The following is a 19,282-nucleotide window of genomic DNA, read 5'->3' on the forward strand; positions in this document are numbered from 1 at the left end:
TCATGCACACCTGACCTCCCACCACTTGCAGCACTGAGATAGGCCAGGGAGAGGGAAATGTGAGAGGGAAATGTGAGAGGGAGCGCTTGTCGCCATTGTACCAAATTCCTCACAATGTGGGCAAACAGGCGTGCCTTTTTTTTTTTTTACATGAAACGAACAATATTGGTGCATGGTCAGCTTACCTTTCCGTTTGAGCCCCCGTACTTCCAATATCTGCTTGCCGTGCCGTACGACCGGATCGTCTTGGTCGGCGTAACCGGACTTGTGCATGGGGCATCTCGGCCGTGTGTTGCATAGTACGTGCGCTACTTGCGCTGAAAGTGCGCTTTGCGTGGCACAAGAAAGGACAGTGTCCTGATTTCGGCTCGGCGGATGGTGCCGGTTAATAATATGTTCCAACAGGACCGATGGGTTAGTTGCAGCTGCAGGTGACGTCGCTGCACTGAGAACGGGGGCTCCACCACCTAATGTGGGCACCTGAATAGATAGTGGATAGCTATGAGGCAAGCTGGGGCCAATGAAGGAAACACTGAAGCTCCCAGTGTCATAGAAAATTGTACTTCCTACGAAAATGAAAACCATATAGAGTACATATTATACGCGTGACAGAAAAAAGGTTGCTGCGAGCCAGTGCTATCTTTTAAGAGACACAGCCTTTGCCCCTTATAGTTATGATGACCAACGAAACAAACTTCACTTAATTGCTACTCTGCAATTATGACAAACAGTATACATTGTAAGGGGAAGAAAACAAGAATGAAGATCAAGATGAAGAGATCTGCTTGAGGACAACCTCTAGAGCTCTTATCTATAGACATTATCTACCAAATGTCAAAATTCCCTGGAGCAGACACTGTTTCGTGAATTCTTTCCTTAATTCTGAAAATCTTCGCTAAGCATGTGAGAAGAACGTACCTGCAGTCGTGTGGCAGCTGATCTGGACTCTGCCGAACCATCCTTAATGCTGCGTGCAATGGGTTGGTTGAAAAACAGTCCCAGTTTCTGATAAGCGGCGCTGTAGAGGAAGTCCCTCCTAAGGTTATGCCACTCGGCTAGCTGAGTGACAAGTCGAAAAAGTCCGCCACTCATCTCCGATGTCCAGTTGTAGAGGTAGAGAGTGAGCTGTAAGGTGTAACAGAATCTTTTTTGGTTTCCATTACCGCCTCCGTTACTGGCCCATATTTCTCCCTATTTCAGTTTCTGTTACCGCTACTGTTGTTTTCATTTCTGTTACGTTTGCGTTTTGGTACCAATGCGCCCCTTGCTTCTTTTCCTTCTTTTTTTTTTTTTTGTAAGTTTCGAAACTGTGACAAAACCATACCTCTACGTATATATTCAGAGATTTATTTTGAGGACTTTAGGGATGTGTGCACGTAACAGATTTTTATTAAAATGTACATATGTGGGTATTTCTGAAGCGGCTAATATAAACATAGTTTTCTCGAATGTTACTAAACGCTTCCAACTTGCGAGTCACCATAAGAACTATGCTTCTTCTACTTACTATATGCTCTAGTTTGATTGTTTATTTTAGTTTTAATTCCTCAGCTAATTTTAGTTCATTCAGCTTTATTTCAGAAATTTATCTAAATGATACGGTAAAGAATTATAATTCATTTATTTATACTGTCACTTTATAGGACTGGGATCAATGACACAAATTTGACAGTGATTACATGAATCAAATATACTACACATATATCATACAAATGGTAGTTGAAAAATTACAAAATGATACAGACAATGAAGAGTTGTCGCTTTACACAAGATGATACAAAATACATACACACACACACAAAATACAATGGTATTATCCTATTTTTAGCAAAAATTCGTGACAATATTTGTGTCGAGGTGCTGTATGCCCTGCGCAATTATCCCACTTCGCAGAGCAGAAATGCTGGGGCAAACCCTAGAATTTATGGCAGTACGATATCACGGAGACAGAACCACGAAGACGCTTACGGCGGCCTTTGTGGCCTCTTACATTCTGTCATCTCTTTTTACACGTCCGTTTCCCCAAATTTAACCACTAGTTGACGACAGACATTGAGGGAGGTGTGGCCTCCCTAAATCATCCCCTATATGCCCTAGAAGTGCATAACTGTAGCACACCACTGCTGTGTGTTACTCCTAAAATAGCCCACAAAATTCCTTCTTTCTTCGCAACAAACACTTCAGGACCCCGCCTACGTCACATGGTCGTGTATAGGTCGCGGACACACGCTTGCGGCAGCAACCGAAAGTAAACCGGTTTCCTTATTTCTATTATACTGGTAACGGTAACCGATAAGGAGGAAAAAGCACGGAATCGATCCCTCTGTAGAGTTTGAGAGGTGAACCGTAACCGAACCGATATTCGGTTTGGTTTCAGTCCCCCCCTGGTGACCTTCGTTCGCTGGCTGACTGGCTTGGTGCAACCACGGAGTGAGAAATGATGCAAGTGACGTCAACCCACTTGTAGGAGGTGTGTCGGGCAACCGACACCTTTTTTTATGCGTGAACTGCACCCGTGTTGAATGCAATATGTACAAAGACCATTCTTCACTGAGAACCCAGATTTTGGGGTGATCTCTTCATGGTCCCTTTAATCGCTAGCGTGTTAATAATTATCTCCTGCATCTGCAAGTGTAACTTGTGGCAAAGTTTTCAGCCCAACCCAACTTTCCCCCAATGCCCAAATGCGCATAATCTACTCTTTTATTCTTCAGCAGTCACTTTGGGATTAAAGGCCTTTGCCCTTTCGTCTTATCCTGGTTGGATAAATGGAGCACATATATCTGGTTTAGAAGTACTCGCGCTTGGTTCTGTGACACTCACATGTTTGTCCTCTACAACCAGAAACAGCAGCTGCTGTCTCGGCACAAACACGGGTGATGTCAGGTCCTGTTCTGAAAGCTTTAAAGGTTCTCCCGATGGGGACGCCATGCCTGATGGTGGACCAGATATCGGAGTACCTGGAGTTCTTGTTGACAGTGAGATGCAGTGTTCCACAGGTCTGTCGAGATGCATCGATGAGGTGGAGAGAAGTTGCGATTCAAACAGCTGCATCGATTTGTGGCCTGCAATTACAAATTTTGCAGAAATTATTAACTTGAGCAGAGAAGTAGGAGGCAAGCGAGCCTGTAGGTAACATTTCCTTAAGCTATACAGAACAAAAATTTGCTACCCATACAACACCACAATAAGGAGGCACTACAATAGGACACACACACACACACGTGTGCGAGTACATGTGTGCATTGCAAGTTAGAGGCAGTTCTTTAAGACATACTTTGTGCTGAAGAAGATCAATATTTTTGCATTCCATAAGTCGGTGATACGATTTTCTGACTTCCCTGCTGCGGTGATGGTTGAGAAGCAAAAAAAAGAAGAGAGAAACACGGAGTCTCACTTTTAGCACCTCTCGCGGCATCCAGGAATGAACTTAAGTCCGAGAGACCCACAAATGCCTTCCACTGGATCAGGTTTCTACCAATCACGATGTAGCGTCTTTGGGTACCTGGTACATCATCATCGTACCTCTCTGGAAACTGCACAACGCAACTGGTCAACATTTATAAATTGCGAGATAAGATAAGGTGGGATAAGACAGACAAGATAAGATAAGAGATCCTAGAAAGCCGCTGAGCTCACCATGTACTGCTTCTCTAGAGGGTTAAAGAGGAGAAACTCTGTGCGACTCTTCTGAGTTCTCTCAATGAACATACTGAGTGTGATATGAGGTGCTAGGTTCCTGAGTCCAAGCTGAAGTTCCTTCAGCATGAGCGGAATGGCTCGGCGTGCCTTTATGCAGCATTTGTGTACAACTACAGAAGGAACACCTTCAAAAGTGGAAGAAGGAACATGAAAATAAATAATGATATCGTGGTTACTTTAAGCCACGGAGTAAGGAGGATAGGAGGCCAAACTCCCTCCTGACTGCAGAAAGCTCTGGAGAGTGGACCAGAAAATGTCACTTTGGGAGAATGAGAAAAAGCATGTTGCTGGCACTATGCGACAGATGAGGCGACAGGTGAGGCATGGAGCCTCTAGCTTCCCGCGAATCTGTGATTCCGCAAAATTCAGCGGAAATGGCCATGTTTTGCAGAACCTATTGTTTCCCTCAGAATCGTGTTTTTCTAAAAATATTCGACATACTATTTTTTTTTTTTTTTTTGTAATATTGCTGACCGCCTAGTGGCAGCTTAAGCAAAGAGACACCAGGCCAAACAATAAACACAGCAAGCATAACAAGCAGGATTGTTAACATTCGGCGGTAAAAATACGTATGACAACATGGTAATATCAACGAGTGCGAGAGACTATGTTAAGATGTTAGCAAACATACTTGTTACAGTTGAAACAAACATGTCTGTATCATGTAAAGATATGACTGATTCAGGAAGCAAATTCCACTCAGCTGAGGTTCAGTGAACAAAAGAAAGCTGAAAAGCGCTAATGCGAGGCGTAGGCAGATAAATATGTCGCCTGTGTCGTGTCCTAGACTCGCACAAACCAGAGTAGCGGAATAATTGTAAGAATTTATATGAATTATGTAAGGATTTAAATCGACCTGTGACAGACGTTTTTGCGGGTCAAACCCGATCAGTCACGATTGCAATGCCTGATGCCACTGATAATGCTGGCACTTACGCGGCTGAACGCACCGTGACGAAGGAAAATTTAACGACGGGAATGCCCGGAGCGAAATTGTCAGAGTTGAGACAAATTTTCTTTGTGCACTGAAAAGTTATGAAAGTCTGGAAAAGCGCACAGGACTAGTCGGTCGGGACCAGGCTACAAAAGCACGTGAAGTGAGTCAGTAAGCGATCTTGAGAGAATGCTGCAACATTTTTTTTACTGGTTTTCTCTTGCCCACAGAATCCGAAATCTCACTTCGCGGAAATGTAAATTTTCCTCCGCAGAAAGCTAGGCGCTTTAGATATGGCGTCCTTATAGTGCACTGTTCAAAAAGTGCGTCTTCTATGTGTTTAACAAATGCAAACTGAATTGGAAACGTGAACAGTGGTTGTTTGTGCAGCAAATATTATGTGTGCCAATTAGAGAGTGGAAAAACGTTCAACACCGGTCCACGGGAAACAAGAACATTCTGTCCGCTCCGTCGGCCAGACGTCGGGGAAGGGTTTTATGCATTTACGGTGTCGCACTGTTTGTTTATCGAGCACACTTTTGTTTTCGATATGTATTGGGAAGTGAAAGCACTGTTCTTCACATTTGTTCATTGTCATTGTGCCCACTTGTGTGAAGGGAAGTTTTGCCTCCTATCCTTCTTACTCGATGCTTTCACAAGGCTCTGAGAACATAATAGATGTAAGTGTAGACACGTTAGAGTCTTCTGACCTTGAATGCTCATTTGAATCATTCGTTACTTGATAGCACTTTCAAGGGAATAACAAAATTCATAAAACTACACCAGCACCTTTATCGAGAAGGAGAGGAAGACTCGGGGTGTTTCACTGCCTGCCTGAGTCCATGAATCACCCCCCCCAATCTTCATCATCCTCGCCATAAGACATCAACTACATCTGGCACACATTTTTCCCAACTTAAAAACTTCCCTATACAGAAATTCTTGATCACAGAAACCTAGATCACATAATTTTTCATCCCATTCTCCCCTCGAATACGTGACTGTTGAGGTTACACTTACCAACGCTCGCAGCACCATCAAAGAATGGACGCATGGCATGGTGAAATGTGCCGTTGAGTTTCTTTGACTCGTGAACGTCACCAGATTCCGCGTCCAATGAGGACCCACCAGAACGAGCCACAAGGGGAGGAAACTGTGATGCATCACTAAAAAGGGCATCTGAAAACTATGCAGTCATAGAGAGTTGGTAACAGACAGGGAAGTTAGTTCAGGCAGGAAGAAACAAAGTGGAGCAAAGAGGTTAAAATTACTTTAAAGCTGCAATTTCAAGAAAATTCACCTATCGATAGCCTGAGCCCTCAGTGCTCTTACGCCACAATTTTTATCCCAACAGCGCTCATATTTTTTTTTTGAAAATAAAAATTGAAAATTACGGGCAACACAGTGTCAAACTGTGCCCGTGTGCCAACTGCCCATTGCTCGTCAAGTACGGCGGAAAAACTACGTAGGTAGTGTACGCATAACACTGTGTCTAAAACAAAAGAAGTCGGCTATATGTCAGAGCTGCATAGTCACCATGAGCAGCAAGTCGGTCGGGAACATAGATCACTGTTGCTCGACAAATTGGAGATTATTTCCCACCAGACATCACCCCGAGCAGTTTTACCACCATTTTACTAGGAAATTAAAAATATTTAGCGTTCCCTGTCAAATGTGCAACTTGTTGCGCTGACTTTACAAGCAACAGGCTGTTACTGCCAACATAACTTGTCTGTCTGCTGCTTTACGGTACTTTCAAGTGAGATGAGGTGGAGTAAAGAAATGAAATGAAACCCACATCAAATTCTGTGCTGTTCTCTCTAGGAGATTTCAACTTCTCCATCATGTCTGGCACTGAGGAAGACATTTCTTTGCTTCGTGGCGTGAACATGCTCATCAGAAATGGCTTCTCTCGCATCTTTTCTGCGAGAACACGTCCGGAACGTCGAACTGCGAAAGAGAAGGATCAGAACTGAGGAGTTAATTAAATGTGCACTTGCGGTGCTCCTGCCTTAAATAATGACAAAGCAAGCCATGCCATCATCAGGCACAAGTATACGCAAACTGTTTTTTGCGAGCTGATGTTCCGCGGATAATAAACCAGTTGTAGTTCGATCCAGTCAAGTGTGGTGTTGTGTTCTTGCAGGGCTTCACATTTGGCGACCAGTACCTGTGTATTCACACGAGCGACATCTTCGCGGAATATTCTAGTGGAAGAAAAAGCAAAAACACTGCTCACAGAGCTGACGTTCCGTCCCGTGCTACGTTGAGCATTCACGTACTGTGTGAAATATCGGGTGTGGCGTACTGCGCATTTAGCAGACGACACCATCAGTGTGTTTTCCTGTCGTCTGCTACGGAATATCTTGTGGCTGTGCAGCAGGATATTCCGTGCAGTGTGTACGGAAGTATATGCAGGTATAGTGCAGGTATAGCAGTGTGTACGTGAAGACTCGACGTTGAGCGCTCGCGCTCACGTGACAGCAGAAAACTATGACGTTTTCCGCATCTTCCGCTTCTGGGGGAATGTCGCTCCTGTGAATACACAGTGCATCGAACACCACAGTCCGGTAGACAATATGGCCCTTCACCGCCAAATTTTGGAAGACCACCTACGAACAATCCCCGCAAGCCATCGTTAGAGGTATGGTGCCTGTTCCTCCGAAGATTCGCTAGACGGTGATGCTCCACACTCACTCAATGACCAGTTATTTCACGGCGCCTCAGTAAAAGTCCCCGTACGCTGCTGTCAACTGCACCACATACACCACCTATGCCAGCAGTCCAGGAACCCAGCTCACACTGTCTCCCCAGCTGGCTTTCCCCATCTGTCTTCATCCTGGGAAAGCTAGCAGCCAACCGGGACCTCCGTTCCACCGGGCACTCACCGGGAGAGCAGAATGAGTTTCCTGTTTTGTGATGGCTCTCCCCGGTGGGGTGACCTCCTTGGTGACAACTCTCGGACCTCACTGCTCACATACTGGGCGCGGTACTGTCACCCACACCACTTCAGCCCTTCACTGGAACCAGCACGGCTTACATCGCACATCGGCTACATCCTGGAGTGAAGTCATGGGTCGACAAGTTCCCCAATACATCCTGCCCTCCAGGACATTCCATCATCACTGATCAGTATTCGTGTGGGAAAACACCATCTCCTCTACACAATCATGTTCATATGGACCAAAAGTAACAAGTACAGTAAGACCTCCCTATGTCAGACACCCGCGGTGCAGCCAGGATGTGTCCTAATTAGGGAAGTGTCCGAGCGTAAGTGACTGGCACGTATATCCCTGAAGGACGAACCTTATTACCCTCATATACCACATATTATCAAAGGCTTCAGTTCAAAGGCTGCATGTTCTCAAGCGGCATTGCAGTAGAGGTTGGAGGATATCTTCTCGGAACTCGCAGCAAATCCAACACAAGTGTTAACAACCTAGATTGATAAGGAAGTACACCAACTCCCAGTTAAAAAAGTCATAAAAGGGCCAGCACAAGGGAAGGCTTAACCCTTAAAACCCGGTCCTACTTCCAAGGCAGGGAGGTGTCCAACTTGGGAGGTGTCCAACTTGGGAGGCGTCACTGTTTGTGTAATTCAGATGCTGTTACAACAGTACGGCTCCACCCCTGTCTTCACTCCTTTCTAGACTCTCGTAACTGTATCTTGCTAGGAATGCAATGATGATGAAATCACATTATGTTACTCAACTTGCTTCTTCTTTTTGACTAAGTAGAGCAGTATGCTGTATTGTATTAGCAGAAGCGAAGTATTAGCGCATAGTGTATGTATTAGTGAAGTTAAGGATCAAAGTCCTATGGCGTCCTTATCGTGAAGAGGCTAATTTTTTCACTCCCCGCATCACCACAAGTGATGGGGTAGAGTATCGCCCCTGACGATGAAACTCCCCATTCATCATCTCGCAATAAAGTTGTTGTTGTTGTTGTTAGTGAAGATCAAAAGCATTAGTCTATATTAGTCGTAGTGTAGCAGCTCAATTTAGTGCAATATTAGTGCGAGATTGTTAACAATTCTTTATTAAGGGCACACATTTTTCTTGTGAGTCACAGAAACACCGTACTACACTGTAATATAGACCCGTTCAAATGTTATTCAGTTTCACTGTAATGCGGCATCCTACAATACGCGTAGAACATAAGTCGAGCCTCGATAAAACGAAATTCACGGGGAACACGGTTTCTTTCGTTGTATCGAGGCTGATGAAATATGGCAGCCAGTTGCGGCAGGGAATACAAATTATTTCGCTGCACCGCGAATTTCGTTGTATAGCATTTGGTAACGTATCGAGGTTCGGCCATAATAGAAAGAAATGGCTATTTTCCAATGGAGGTTGTGAAGTAAAGACGACAGAATAAGCATTTACCTTTGACAGGCGTTGGAGGTTCACTGAACGAGGCAGGTTCATCGTCCGCTTCACAAGTCACGGGGCATGTCAGCAGATGATATTCCATAAGTACATCCCAAAATGCGTGGCGTACTGAGTTTTCTAACTTCTTCTCTAACTGGTCGAGATAATCCTTTCCAACACACCAGATCTGAAACCTGATCATTGCAATTGGACCTGTAACACACGAATATTTCTGTGTCATTCTATTATGATGATGATGATGACGATTGGGGTTTTTATTGTGGTCACATTGCGGTCACCTAAAATGCAAGAAGCGCTTTTTTTCTTTTTCCACCCAGTATCGCACGAAAACTAGATTTTTACCCCCTCTTTGACTTTGACGCTGGAGATGGATAGGATGTTCGTTAAACGGTATGATCTTAAAGAAGCCATCAGTTACCATCACACACTTTAATAAACTTTGCTCAGCAGTTAGTGACAGGGGTAAGTGTAATGTGGAGACTGTCAAAAATTCTATCGAGAGAGATGTGCTTCTATTGAAATACAACACTGACTCCTGAAATGTTTCCCCAACACCCTTCGTTCATTGCAATGCGAGCTAAAGGTACTACATACCTGGAGGGGATCTTGTGCCACTCTTGACTTCGTAACTTGAATTAAATGTAACATCCTTGTACTCGGAAGGAGCGGCATTCCCTACGTGCGTGTTGAAAGTGGGCTTCGGGCAGCTCAGTTGTTGGACCAGGCGCCCATTGCCGTCCACCACAGACACGATTATACATGCAATACCTAATTTTTTTTAAGAGAAAAAGTACATGAAACACACATGAAACACACACTGTAGAGATTGACACAGGCTGGGTTCGAGCTAGCCACAGCTTTCGACCCTGGGTTCAACATCACCATAATTTATTAATGCGTATTAATTAAACAGTATTACGATTCCCTTTCGCTACACCCATGAACAGAAAACGAATGGAGGTAATCTCCACTGCTCTCTAGGTCCCCCAGCCTCCGCTAGCTCAGAACACTCAGCGAAGAACAGAGATGGACTGAGCAGTACGGCTGATGGTGATGATATTCCGAAACCCGGGGAATAGTTGGTTTGCCTTGTGTTTACAGAATGTCTTGCGAAGAGCAGAATCAGTGAAAGGAGCTTCGGCACAGTTGACTACGTACTTCAAGCATTGTCAACTAGGCTTCATCCGTCATTCCTCGTCCTTTTTGTCTTTAGCAGCGAACAGAGAGTGCAATGTATCGGTACACCTATGCCAGCGATGTGTAATCGAATGAACTCCTGGGGGTTTGTGATATCTGGAAGGTACGATTTTGTGGCTGTTCGCGGTTTAAGCTGTAGCAGACTTTTGAAATTCTGATGTGCGTAACGTGCGCGCCTGGTCTTTCTGTGGTGGATCTGGGTCAGGCTTGGGTTCGTACTTAAGGGAGCGGGAAAGCCCCTGTCAATCGCTATCACACTGACACTTAAAGCAGCAGTTCGTTGAACCTCACCGTTACTGGGTGTCCCCATTGCTTTGAACCTGTTGAACAGGAATACGTCGTCATCCCTGTGGCAAGGTGGATGATTTATTTGGCTCATGTAGGGCTGAAAAGACTGAGTGTTACATTCAAAAGATAATTCCAAGTACAGGTTGATTTCATTTGTAAGCAGTGCGCAACTTTACTCACAAATTCTGCACTCTCTTAGTTGGTTACGAAAGTACGTACGCAACACATTTTTGCGACTGAACTTACCTTGAAGTGGCACTCGGGTCTTGGATCTGTGTACTTTGGAATGTGCAAATAGGTGCGCAAGTTTTGCCGCAGGTACTCCATGATTGCTTGCAAGTATGGAAGCAATTGCGAATGCACCGTACAGAACAGCTGCGCAGTTGGTTCTTTGTGAGGCTTCTGAACGAACTGTGATAGTAACAAAAGAAACTCGTTGTTTTTTGTTACTCAAAGATCAAGGTGGCTTAAAATCACCACAATGCCTTTCGGCAAAACATGCAACACCAAATGACGCATTTCTGTAAAAAAAAAATAATAACAGTGCATATTTTTGCTCGAACCAAAAATATGATACTCACAACTAAAGCCCCTAGCTTTCTGCAGTGAAAAATTAACATTTCCGAGAAGCGGGATTCCACGGGCACGAGAAAACAAGCAAAAAAATGTTACAGTATTATCCCGGGATCGCTCAATGACACATCCCGTGCTATTCTCCAGCCTTCCGTAACTTTACAGTGCGGGAAAAAAAAGAAAAAAAGAAATTAGACTCAACTCTGCCAATTTCTCTGTGGGCATTCACGACATTAAATTTTCTTTCGTCGCAGCACGTTCAGCCGTGCAAGTGCTAGCGGTATCAGTCGCGTCGGGCTTTGCAGTCACGACTAAAGTCTAGCTTACAGTCACCAAAATGTTGCACATCGATGAAATCCTTATACGATTCTGTAATATATCAAATATTCTGCAAAAAACACATGATTCTGGGTGAACAGCAGGTTCCGTTAGACATGGCAAATTCCGCAAATTTTTTTTGCGGAAAGCTAGGAGCTTTACTCACAAGCCTTGGTTGTCATTACCTGGACATCGTCAAGCGTAAGGTTGCAAGCTGGGTTTCTGCCGAGGGTGGTCGTCAAGACCTCGAGAACCGCGTCGTCAAGTTTATTCTGCATCACAGACACCAAGTCTCCTTTGATTGCAAAACCTAAAGGTGACCACAGAGTTTACATCAGCAACTGTGAAGCAAACACATCTCAACTCAACAATAGTGATTCATATCTAGGCCTCCATGTGTTACACCAGGCCTGCAAGTACCGTACCAGACTTATTTGTGACTTGGGTGCTGGTTACGTGGCCCAGAAAGCTCAGACTGTGATTCGTAATTCGTTACAGCCATGTCTTCAACTAAACGTTTTTATGCACATTTTTTACCCAAAAATGTAAAAATTGTAAAAAATGTTTTTTACCCACACGCGTGTCAAAACTGCTGCGACGAACGCCTGTCAGCACTGCTCCAATGATCACCGTTCATTGGTTGCCTGTGGCTACGTGAGTGTGATATGAGTGGGCTGTGCTACGGAAGTCAGGGTGCATTTAATATGCTTGGGGGAGTGACTCATATTGGGGGAGAGTGACTCATATTGGGGAGAGTGACTCATATTGGGGAGAGTGACTCATATTGGGGGGAGTGACTCGTATTGGGGCAGTGACTCGTATTGGGGGAGTGACTCGTATTGGGGGGGAGTGACTCATATTGGAGGTGCGTTCAATAAGGGGGAATAAATGTGGTATGTATCCATTGAACTTTGAGAAGTGGATGCCCAGTCTGTATGTCCCCACCTGGTTGGGTGATTCCATGCACGTGCATGACAACACACTGCCGTCCTCTGTTGCCAGAAGTGTGAGACACGATGCTGATGGTGTCATGGGACTGGTCACGATCTGAGTGGCCCGAGCTGAGTCGTGGACGAAAATCCTGCATGTTTGTCTTGTTGACTCACTGCTGGAAAAATGTATATTACAAGGAAGTACTTACAAAATCTTCCTCTGGCTCCGACATAGTCTTTCGCTGCGTCTGTGCAAGGCTCAGCACAGACGAGCTTCTCGATCCAGCTGTAACAGTGCAAAGTAATTCCTAATGTGCATTCACGCAACTGGGTCGATAAATTGATCAATTCAACGAATGTTTACGATAACAAAAAAATCGGAGAGATAGAGTAGCTGGTTGTGAGAGTTACACAGCAGATATACGGTGGAGACCACTTATAATGTAACCGCTTATAATGCGGCTTTTTGCGACCTCCCCAATATTCTTCCCGTACAACATAATGTATAGGAATACCCCTTATAATGGATCATCCCGACGTGGGATGCAGGTTATAGTGCAGTCACCAACATCCTCCTCGAAGTAGCTGAAAGACCGAGCGCATTTGTCCGCAAATTCCTAAGCGTGAATCACTCACTGCGAAGAACGCTCCCGTTATCTCCTCGTGATGAAGCGGGCGAGGGTGTCGTGAGAGGAGGTTGGCTGTCCGGGAAAGCTTCCAACTTCTCTTTGCATTACGTTACCCGTCATTGTGATGCCATCTGCAACACGATCAACGCACAAGACGTGCGAAACGGTCTTGTACGAACGACTTTGTTTCTTCAGCGGACACTTTTGATGACTTTGTGAACCCGGGAGGTAAGGACACCGATGTCTGAGAGAGAACAGTGTGCCGGAAAACGACTCTGATGACGATCGGAACTTTATGGCAGCAGAGGTGTCCAGAGTGCGCATGCAAACTGAGGGACTTCTGTACCCAGAATGAACTGAGCGCCAAGGCGTTCAGTTGGCCTTCAGTTGGCCAGCAGGCCTCGCCTTCGTTGAGGACGCAAATGTGCGAGACACTGTCAGGGAACTACGGCACGCGAAAACCACAGCGCATTTTGCAGGGTCCCTGATAACGTTTAATAAACTGTTTCTCTACGAGGAATTCCCGCACTGTTCAGTCTGGTTCACGACACAGTATAACAGAAAGGTGGGTGCTCAATCTCGGGCATGTATTGGCCTAAAAATGGGATATTTGAGCAGATTTTCGGCGGTCCCACGGCATACATTATAAGCGGTCTCCACTGCACACGTGAAACATAAATATAGTACGTAGAAAGATAAGCAGCTGTGAACTGCAAACAAATGAATACCTCATTAAAATACATGTACATTAGTTATACGCCGATCTATTACGATTACAATAATTGAAACAATGCGCAACTCACCCGAAAATGAAGCGTCGTCCTCATGGCCATGTCTTCCATTACACTGTACCTCGTGCAGTCTACAACACGAAATAAATAAGGAAATATCTTTAAGTGTATAGAACTGGAGGCATTTCTTGCTTCATGTAATTTTATCTCCGAATATTTTCATTTATTTATTTGCATTTTTTTTAACGCTTTCCATGGAAGTTATATATCTTAGCTGGTACGTAAGGCATGACAGTTGACGAGTGAGGAGGATAGAGACAAAAATAGAATGTCCCATTTCAATGTGTTTTTCTGATCTCGTGATCCATGAATGACACATTACATGTGATGCACACACCTGAGGTAAAAAACGGATCCTGGGCTCTCTTGATATACAAACATATTCTTGCGGTTGTTCACTGAGAAACCTGTGAGGACAGCTCGAAGTGCCTGAAGTCCTAAAGGTTAATAGATATGAGATAGAGCAATGTGGTACAACATTAGACCATAAGCGAGATATGTATTACATATGTATTATGCAACATGCATTACAATTTGTATAACTTTAACGTTGTCTGATGAGATCCCCAAGCCACATACAACTTGCTCTAAAAGGTCAGAACACCTTCTAGAGTGGCGGTCACATTGGCTATGATTGTCAAATTTGTTGTGCAAAATTATATATATTGTTGATGACTAGTTCGAGCTTCGAAGTACAGCAATGCAAAAGGTCACTACCACAAAATCGAAACTAAAAAAAGAAAGAAAAAAAAAAAAGAAAAACACGTTTGAGATGTGGGTCTTGGCTGTACATGCAGGGGTCCGGTGAACAGCAATGTTCAGCTCAACACCGAAACATTGTCGATAATTACAATCAAACTCCTTTACGACAAAACTCTGGGGACAGTGAAAAAAATTTGCAGTAAGGTATTTTCGTTAAGAAGGATGTCCATGATTGGACCTATAGGGCTCAGCAGGACCCCAAAAAAATTAGCTGTAGTGGTATTTTCGTTAAAAAGGTGTCCGCTATAAAGTTATAAAGCATAAACTGTTTTGTGGGAACTCCGTTGCCCTTACATCTCAGTTTCGTCGCAAAGGCCGTATGACTGACCATCTAGGGAGAAGTTAGTAGCCACATGCACTCAAGACCGCAAGTGCGCCTCTGTGACAGGGGTGTATGTCGTCATGAAACCAAAGCAGTGTCTGTAGTTCATTTTCATATTTCTCTCAAGACCTAGAGTGTATAAAACACAACTACAATCTCGAAACCAGTCCATGAGTGTCCCCTTAAGCCTGTGTAACTCAGAGGTGGTCTGATGCATACAACGCAAAGTTCGATAAAAGGGATAGGGCGCAGACTAACTGGTGCATGAAAAGTTATAGGTGATACCTCTTGAAACACCGGTGCGCCCTGTACCGGTATTGAGCCGTGGATGGAGACTGAAATGGCTGGACCAGACGACACTGCAGTCGAAAGCACCAGGTTTGAATTTTCGAGTTGCCTCCAGGTAGTCCCCTTGGTTGTCCATTAAGTCAGCATCTGCATCGATCGAATGTCACAATACACTGGCTGATGTGACCGATATATACGGTACATGTGAACTCAGTTTCGTACATGAGCACATTTGCGAAAGTTACAGCAGACTCTCACTAATTCGAACTCAGATATTTCGCACTTTGGTTAAATTCAAACTGATATCAAATTTTTGCTTAGCCCTCCATGGAACTGCTTGCTTTGGTTGGCATCGACTCATGTATTGACCACATCTAATGCGAATCCACGTATAATGCTAAGTGACGTTTTTACTGTCCCATGGGAGAAAGGTTTACGTAAACCTCCGAATAGTGCGATGCAGGATTGTTGCATTCCCCTTGCAGGAATAGTTAAAACTGCCGATGCTGAGTAACAGTGGATCGGATGTGAACACTTTCCAGATGACTGAATAGACAAAAACATCATGCGAGACCACTCGCCACTGCGCTGCTTACATGTTTTCAACGTTGCTATCGCTTGTCTGATGAGGATCGATCTTTGGACAAACTCCAGAATTCGGACAATGAAAGGCCTTTCGTGTAGACACACGGAAGAACAGCGATGTCCGTTGCTGACGCCAATGTGACGCTGAATGCTCGACTCATTCATGCCGAACTTGCCGGATGCAGACACGTTATTGAAGCCTCAGCTTCCATTGTAGCTTGCGTTTTGAGTTTAACAGTGATATTTTCGAGTCACTTTTGGGTTTCAAGCAGAGTGAAAGAGCGACAACTTTCCTTTCACCCTCTCTCAGTACTTGCTGTGTCATGCACTGTTGCTGTAGACGAATTACTGCACAACTTGGAAGGGTAGAGGGCAAGGGGCCTGTTATCGCGAATGTGGCGCCTAGGGACCACGAATAATTAGGGAGTGACTTTTTCGGGTCAAATGCCTTTCTCGGTTTCCGGGGCTAAAAATCGGGCGCTATTTTTAAATCTATAATTCGGGGAGAAATCAGGCGAAACCTGTACCTTCGGGTGTTATTGGGTGTTTTTGTTTCTCCTCTTGTCTATTAAGTCCTTTCCTAATCTCTCTTTTTTGTTCTTTTGTTGTTGTTGTTTCGCAAGATCGTGACCTTCCTGCGGTAATCTCTGAAGGCATGAATAGCGTTGACACACCTGGGTGTATTGTTTGGAAAGTAGGTAAGCTTGGAAGTAACCCATTCTTAGATGTGTTACATGTGGCGACCTTTGTTCGTCCTCAGTGGAGACGTCACTTGAGGGTTTCATAGTGACTGAAATTCAGGGAGAAATCAGGTTTAACCCGAATTGGTTGGAGGTCAGTTCGGGGGGGGAATAACAGGGCGGAATCGGGTTTAACCCGAAAAACTCGCTCCCTAAGTATAACGCGAGCCCGAATGTAATACGACCCCATTTTTAAGGGCTCATTCTCGAGGTACAAAACGTCGTATTATGCGTGGTCAAATGCGGTAAAAACGTTTCTGTGTGAACCAACTAAGGGGCACATTTGAATGTATGAACATCTGGCCAAACCTCATTGCTGCCATGCAACACATGCATGCATGTTCTAGCTGGATAAATTAATTACCCAAGGTGCAATGCTGGCTTGCCAGTACACAATAACACAATCAAATTAAGTCAAAATAATCTCTTTTACTCACCATAACCCAACTGAAAGGAGTTCATCGCATCCAAGCCAGTGTCCTGACTCCATATGTCTTCCGTTGCCTCGGGAACAAGAAGCCTGTTACACATACGTGATTCATTGAGGTGCTGCAGCAACAGCATCTGCGAAAAAGGAGGACGGATGAATATCGAGATGCTTTCCTGGAAACTGTACGGATCCTGGATCCTTTCCTGGTACGGAAACTGTATTGATCGTACCTGGTTAACAACTTTACAGATGCTATTTATCATCTTCGAAACATCTTCAAACACTGCAAGTCCATGTCTCAGGTCTGTGCTGTCTTCAGGTTGTTCCCTGAGTTAGAAAGACACAAACCTGATCAAGAGATCTATCCTTTCATCTAGAACGGCAAATGCAGTACCTGATGTGAAAGAAAATATCCACGTGACCAGGATAGGGAGATAAGATTAGCCAGAACGGAGGCAGGTGGGGCCTCTTTGTATCCAGAGCGTTCATCCAATCCAAGTCACTGTCTGATTCACTGCTGTCACCTTCGTATCCTGTGACGAATTAATGATTTATTAACGTACAGTAAGAGAATAATGATAGTAAATTTCGAAGCATTTATACGCGCACCGTCCTCAGTGTTGCTCACTTGCCCTCCAACATCAGGTTCGCTGAAGACATTTGGTGTGGAGCGAGTGGAATCCTGGGGCCGACTGCTGCTCCCTGAAGACTTGACTGTCGGTGCCACATTCTGCAGCACTTGTGACACCTCTCCACCATGGCAGGATGAAGCGATGCTGTTTACTCTTTCCCGAAACATGTCAGTCAATTCCAGAGGAGAAATAGGCAGGGCCTGTCACAATGATGGTCAACACTATTGATAACAACTTTACTTTTCACTTGGAAACATGTAATATTTAGAGCCTGAAGTTTTAGGGTTTTACCCGATTCTTTCCCAAATTCGGACCTCAAATTGAAGTTTGACTCTTTACGGTGAAACCCGATGTTTATCCGACAAATTCCCCTCGCTGGCATGTCTGTAGGAATGCACTAACTTACTTGTTTGTTTACGTCATTATTTGTACCAAGCCAGCACAGTTAATTTGAGTAACTGAGCCCGATTTCTACCAAAATTTACCGTACTGGACGTTTTTCCACCCGAACGAATTTAGAGCGCACGTTTATTTACCCAATTTTTACCCCCCGAATTTAGAAAAAAATATTTTGCAAAAACTTCAGGCTCCAATAATATTTAGCCACCTGTGTTGCTCGTATTTTTGCCATTTCACGAATTGGCGGTAAATAAAAACGTGCAATAAAAATGATTTCCGCATCGTTAATTCTTGCAGCTGTTTTGTGGCTCCTTTTAATTTCACGCGTGCAATGTTATGCACGGGGCTCGATACAGAGACCATAAAGTTGATACACGCACAAAAAGAAAGACAAAGAAGAAAACCTCACATTATCGTCTCCATCTTCAGCGTGAACTATCGTCTCCGTCGACGCTGCACACGTCTCCACATTGTCCAAGTGTGTGGCTTGCTGTCTCTCCTGCAAGGACCGCTTCAAATCTAGCAATTCTGCAGGGCACGACTGTCCGGGCTTGCGGGGCACTTCGGTGGCGGGCGCTTCGTCCTGTCCCCCTGGTGGTACCGAAGATGCCCGTTCCTCTAGGGAGGCGCCGACTTTGCTTCGTGACAAACGACCCATCTGTTTGCGGCGCGTTCGGAAGGCCTCCTGTCGTCTGCCACTTCCGCCTTCGGATTCGTCCTCATCTGACAACTGCATTGCGATTGGATGTTGACGACTTGACAATGTACTTGACATCGCAGTTCTTACTTTTGATGGGGGTCTCATGCCTTCCGGAAGGGATAGTTTACGAATTGGGGACGTTTCTTCCTCCAGAGTTGTGTTGTCATGGCGATGAGGCTCCAGAGGTATTATCAGATCTTTGCTACACACCTACGTAAATATAGGGCAGGCAGTCACGTCGAGACCCTTACCTTGACCGGTACACACACAAAAAAAAAAGGACACAAGAGAGTTCAAAAGTACCGGGCTTCGCAAGATAAAGTACTGTAACAAATACTGCCGCGCACCAAAATTTTTCAAAATTATGTACAGAGTGCTAAATAAAATGAGCAAATATTTGTTCTAGTAAATTAACAAAAATAAGGAGCAGCTCTCCACCACGTGACGTCAGCAGCCATTTTCTTGAGCTGCCATAGAATTTGTATCACTTTGAAATTAACTGTAGAAAGCATATTTACTAAAGGTGATGCAAAAATGGTGCATGTTACGCTTTTAAACTGTAAAAAAGTCGGCAAAACAAATATCTTGACTAATTTTCGACTGCTGTGAAACAAGCAAGCCCCCCGTACACATAAGGTTTAGCAGTGCTTAGCAAAGGCTGAGCAAAGG

General features: G+C 44.5%; 1 protein-coding gene across 1 annotated transcript in view; it reads right to left on the minus strand.

Annotated features, from left to right (window-relative positions):
- Positions 1–19,282, minus strand: part of LOC135390603 (KICSTOR complex protein SZT2-like) — a 67,929-nt gene that overhangs the window by 9,919 nt on the left and 38,728 nt on the right. Inside the window, exons 36-58 of the mRNA XM_064620360.1 lie at positions 18,701–18,823; positions 18,323–18,643; positions 17,492–17,714; positions 17,277–17,415; positions 17,113–17,209; positions 16,890–17,016; positions 15,125–15,274; positions 14,093–14,192; positions 13,768–13,826; positions 12,545–12,621; positions 12,349–12,484; positions 11,589–11,713; positions 10,759–10,923; positions 10,516–10,609; positions 9,622–9,795; positions 9,022–9,219; positions 6,435–6,586; positions 5,657–5,822; positions 3,640–3,827; positions 3,398–3,536; positions 2,824–3,065; positions 919–1,125; positions 186–480 (exon numbers count right to left, since the gene is read on the minus strand). Of these exons, the coding sequence (XP_064476430.1) occupies positions 186–480; positions 919–1,125; positions 2,824–3,065; positions 3,398–3,536; positions 3,640–3,827; positions 5,657–5,822; positions 6,435–6,586; positions 9,022–9,219; positions 9,622–9,795; positions 10,516–10,609; positions 10,759–10,923; positions 11,589–11,713; positions 12,349–12,484; positions 12,545–12,621; positions 13,768–13,826; positions 14,093–14,192; positions 15,125–15,274; positions 16,890–17,016; positions 17,113–17,209; positions 17,277–17,415; positions 17,492–17,714; positions 18,323–18,643; positions 18,701–18,823 (3,697 nt within the window). The remainder of the gene's footprint in view (positions 1–185; positions 481–918; positions 1,126–2,823; positions 3,066–3,397; positions 3,537–3,639; positions 3,828–5,656; positions 5,823–6,434; positions 6,587–9,021; positions 9,220–9,621; positions 9,796–10,515; positions 10,610–10,758; positions 10,924–11,588; positions 11,714–12,348; positions 12,485–12,544; positions 12,622–13,767; positions 13,827–14,092; positions 14,193–15,124; positions 15,275–16,889; positions 17,017–17,112; positions 17,210–17,276; positions 17,416–17,491; positions 17,715–18,322; positions 18,644–18,700; positions 18,824–19,282) is intronic.

This window comes from Ornithodoros turicata, chromosome 4 (genome assembly GCF_037126465.1).
Source record: "Ornithodoros turicata isolate Travis chromosome 4, ASM3712646v1, whole genome shotgun sequence".
Taxonomy (NCBI): domain Eukaryota; kingdom Metazoa; phylum Arthropoda; class Arachnida; order Ixodida; family Argasidae; genus Ornithodoros; species Ornithodoros turicata.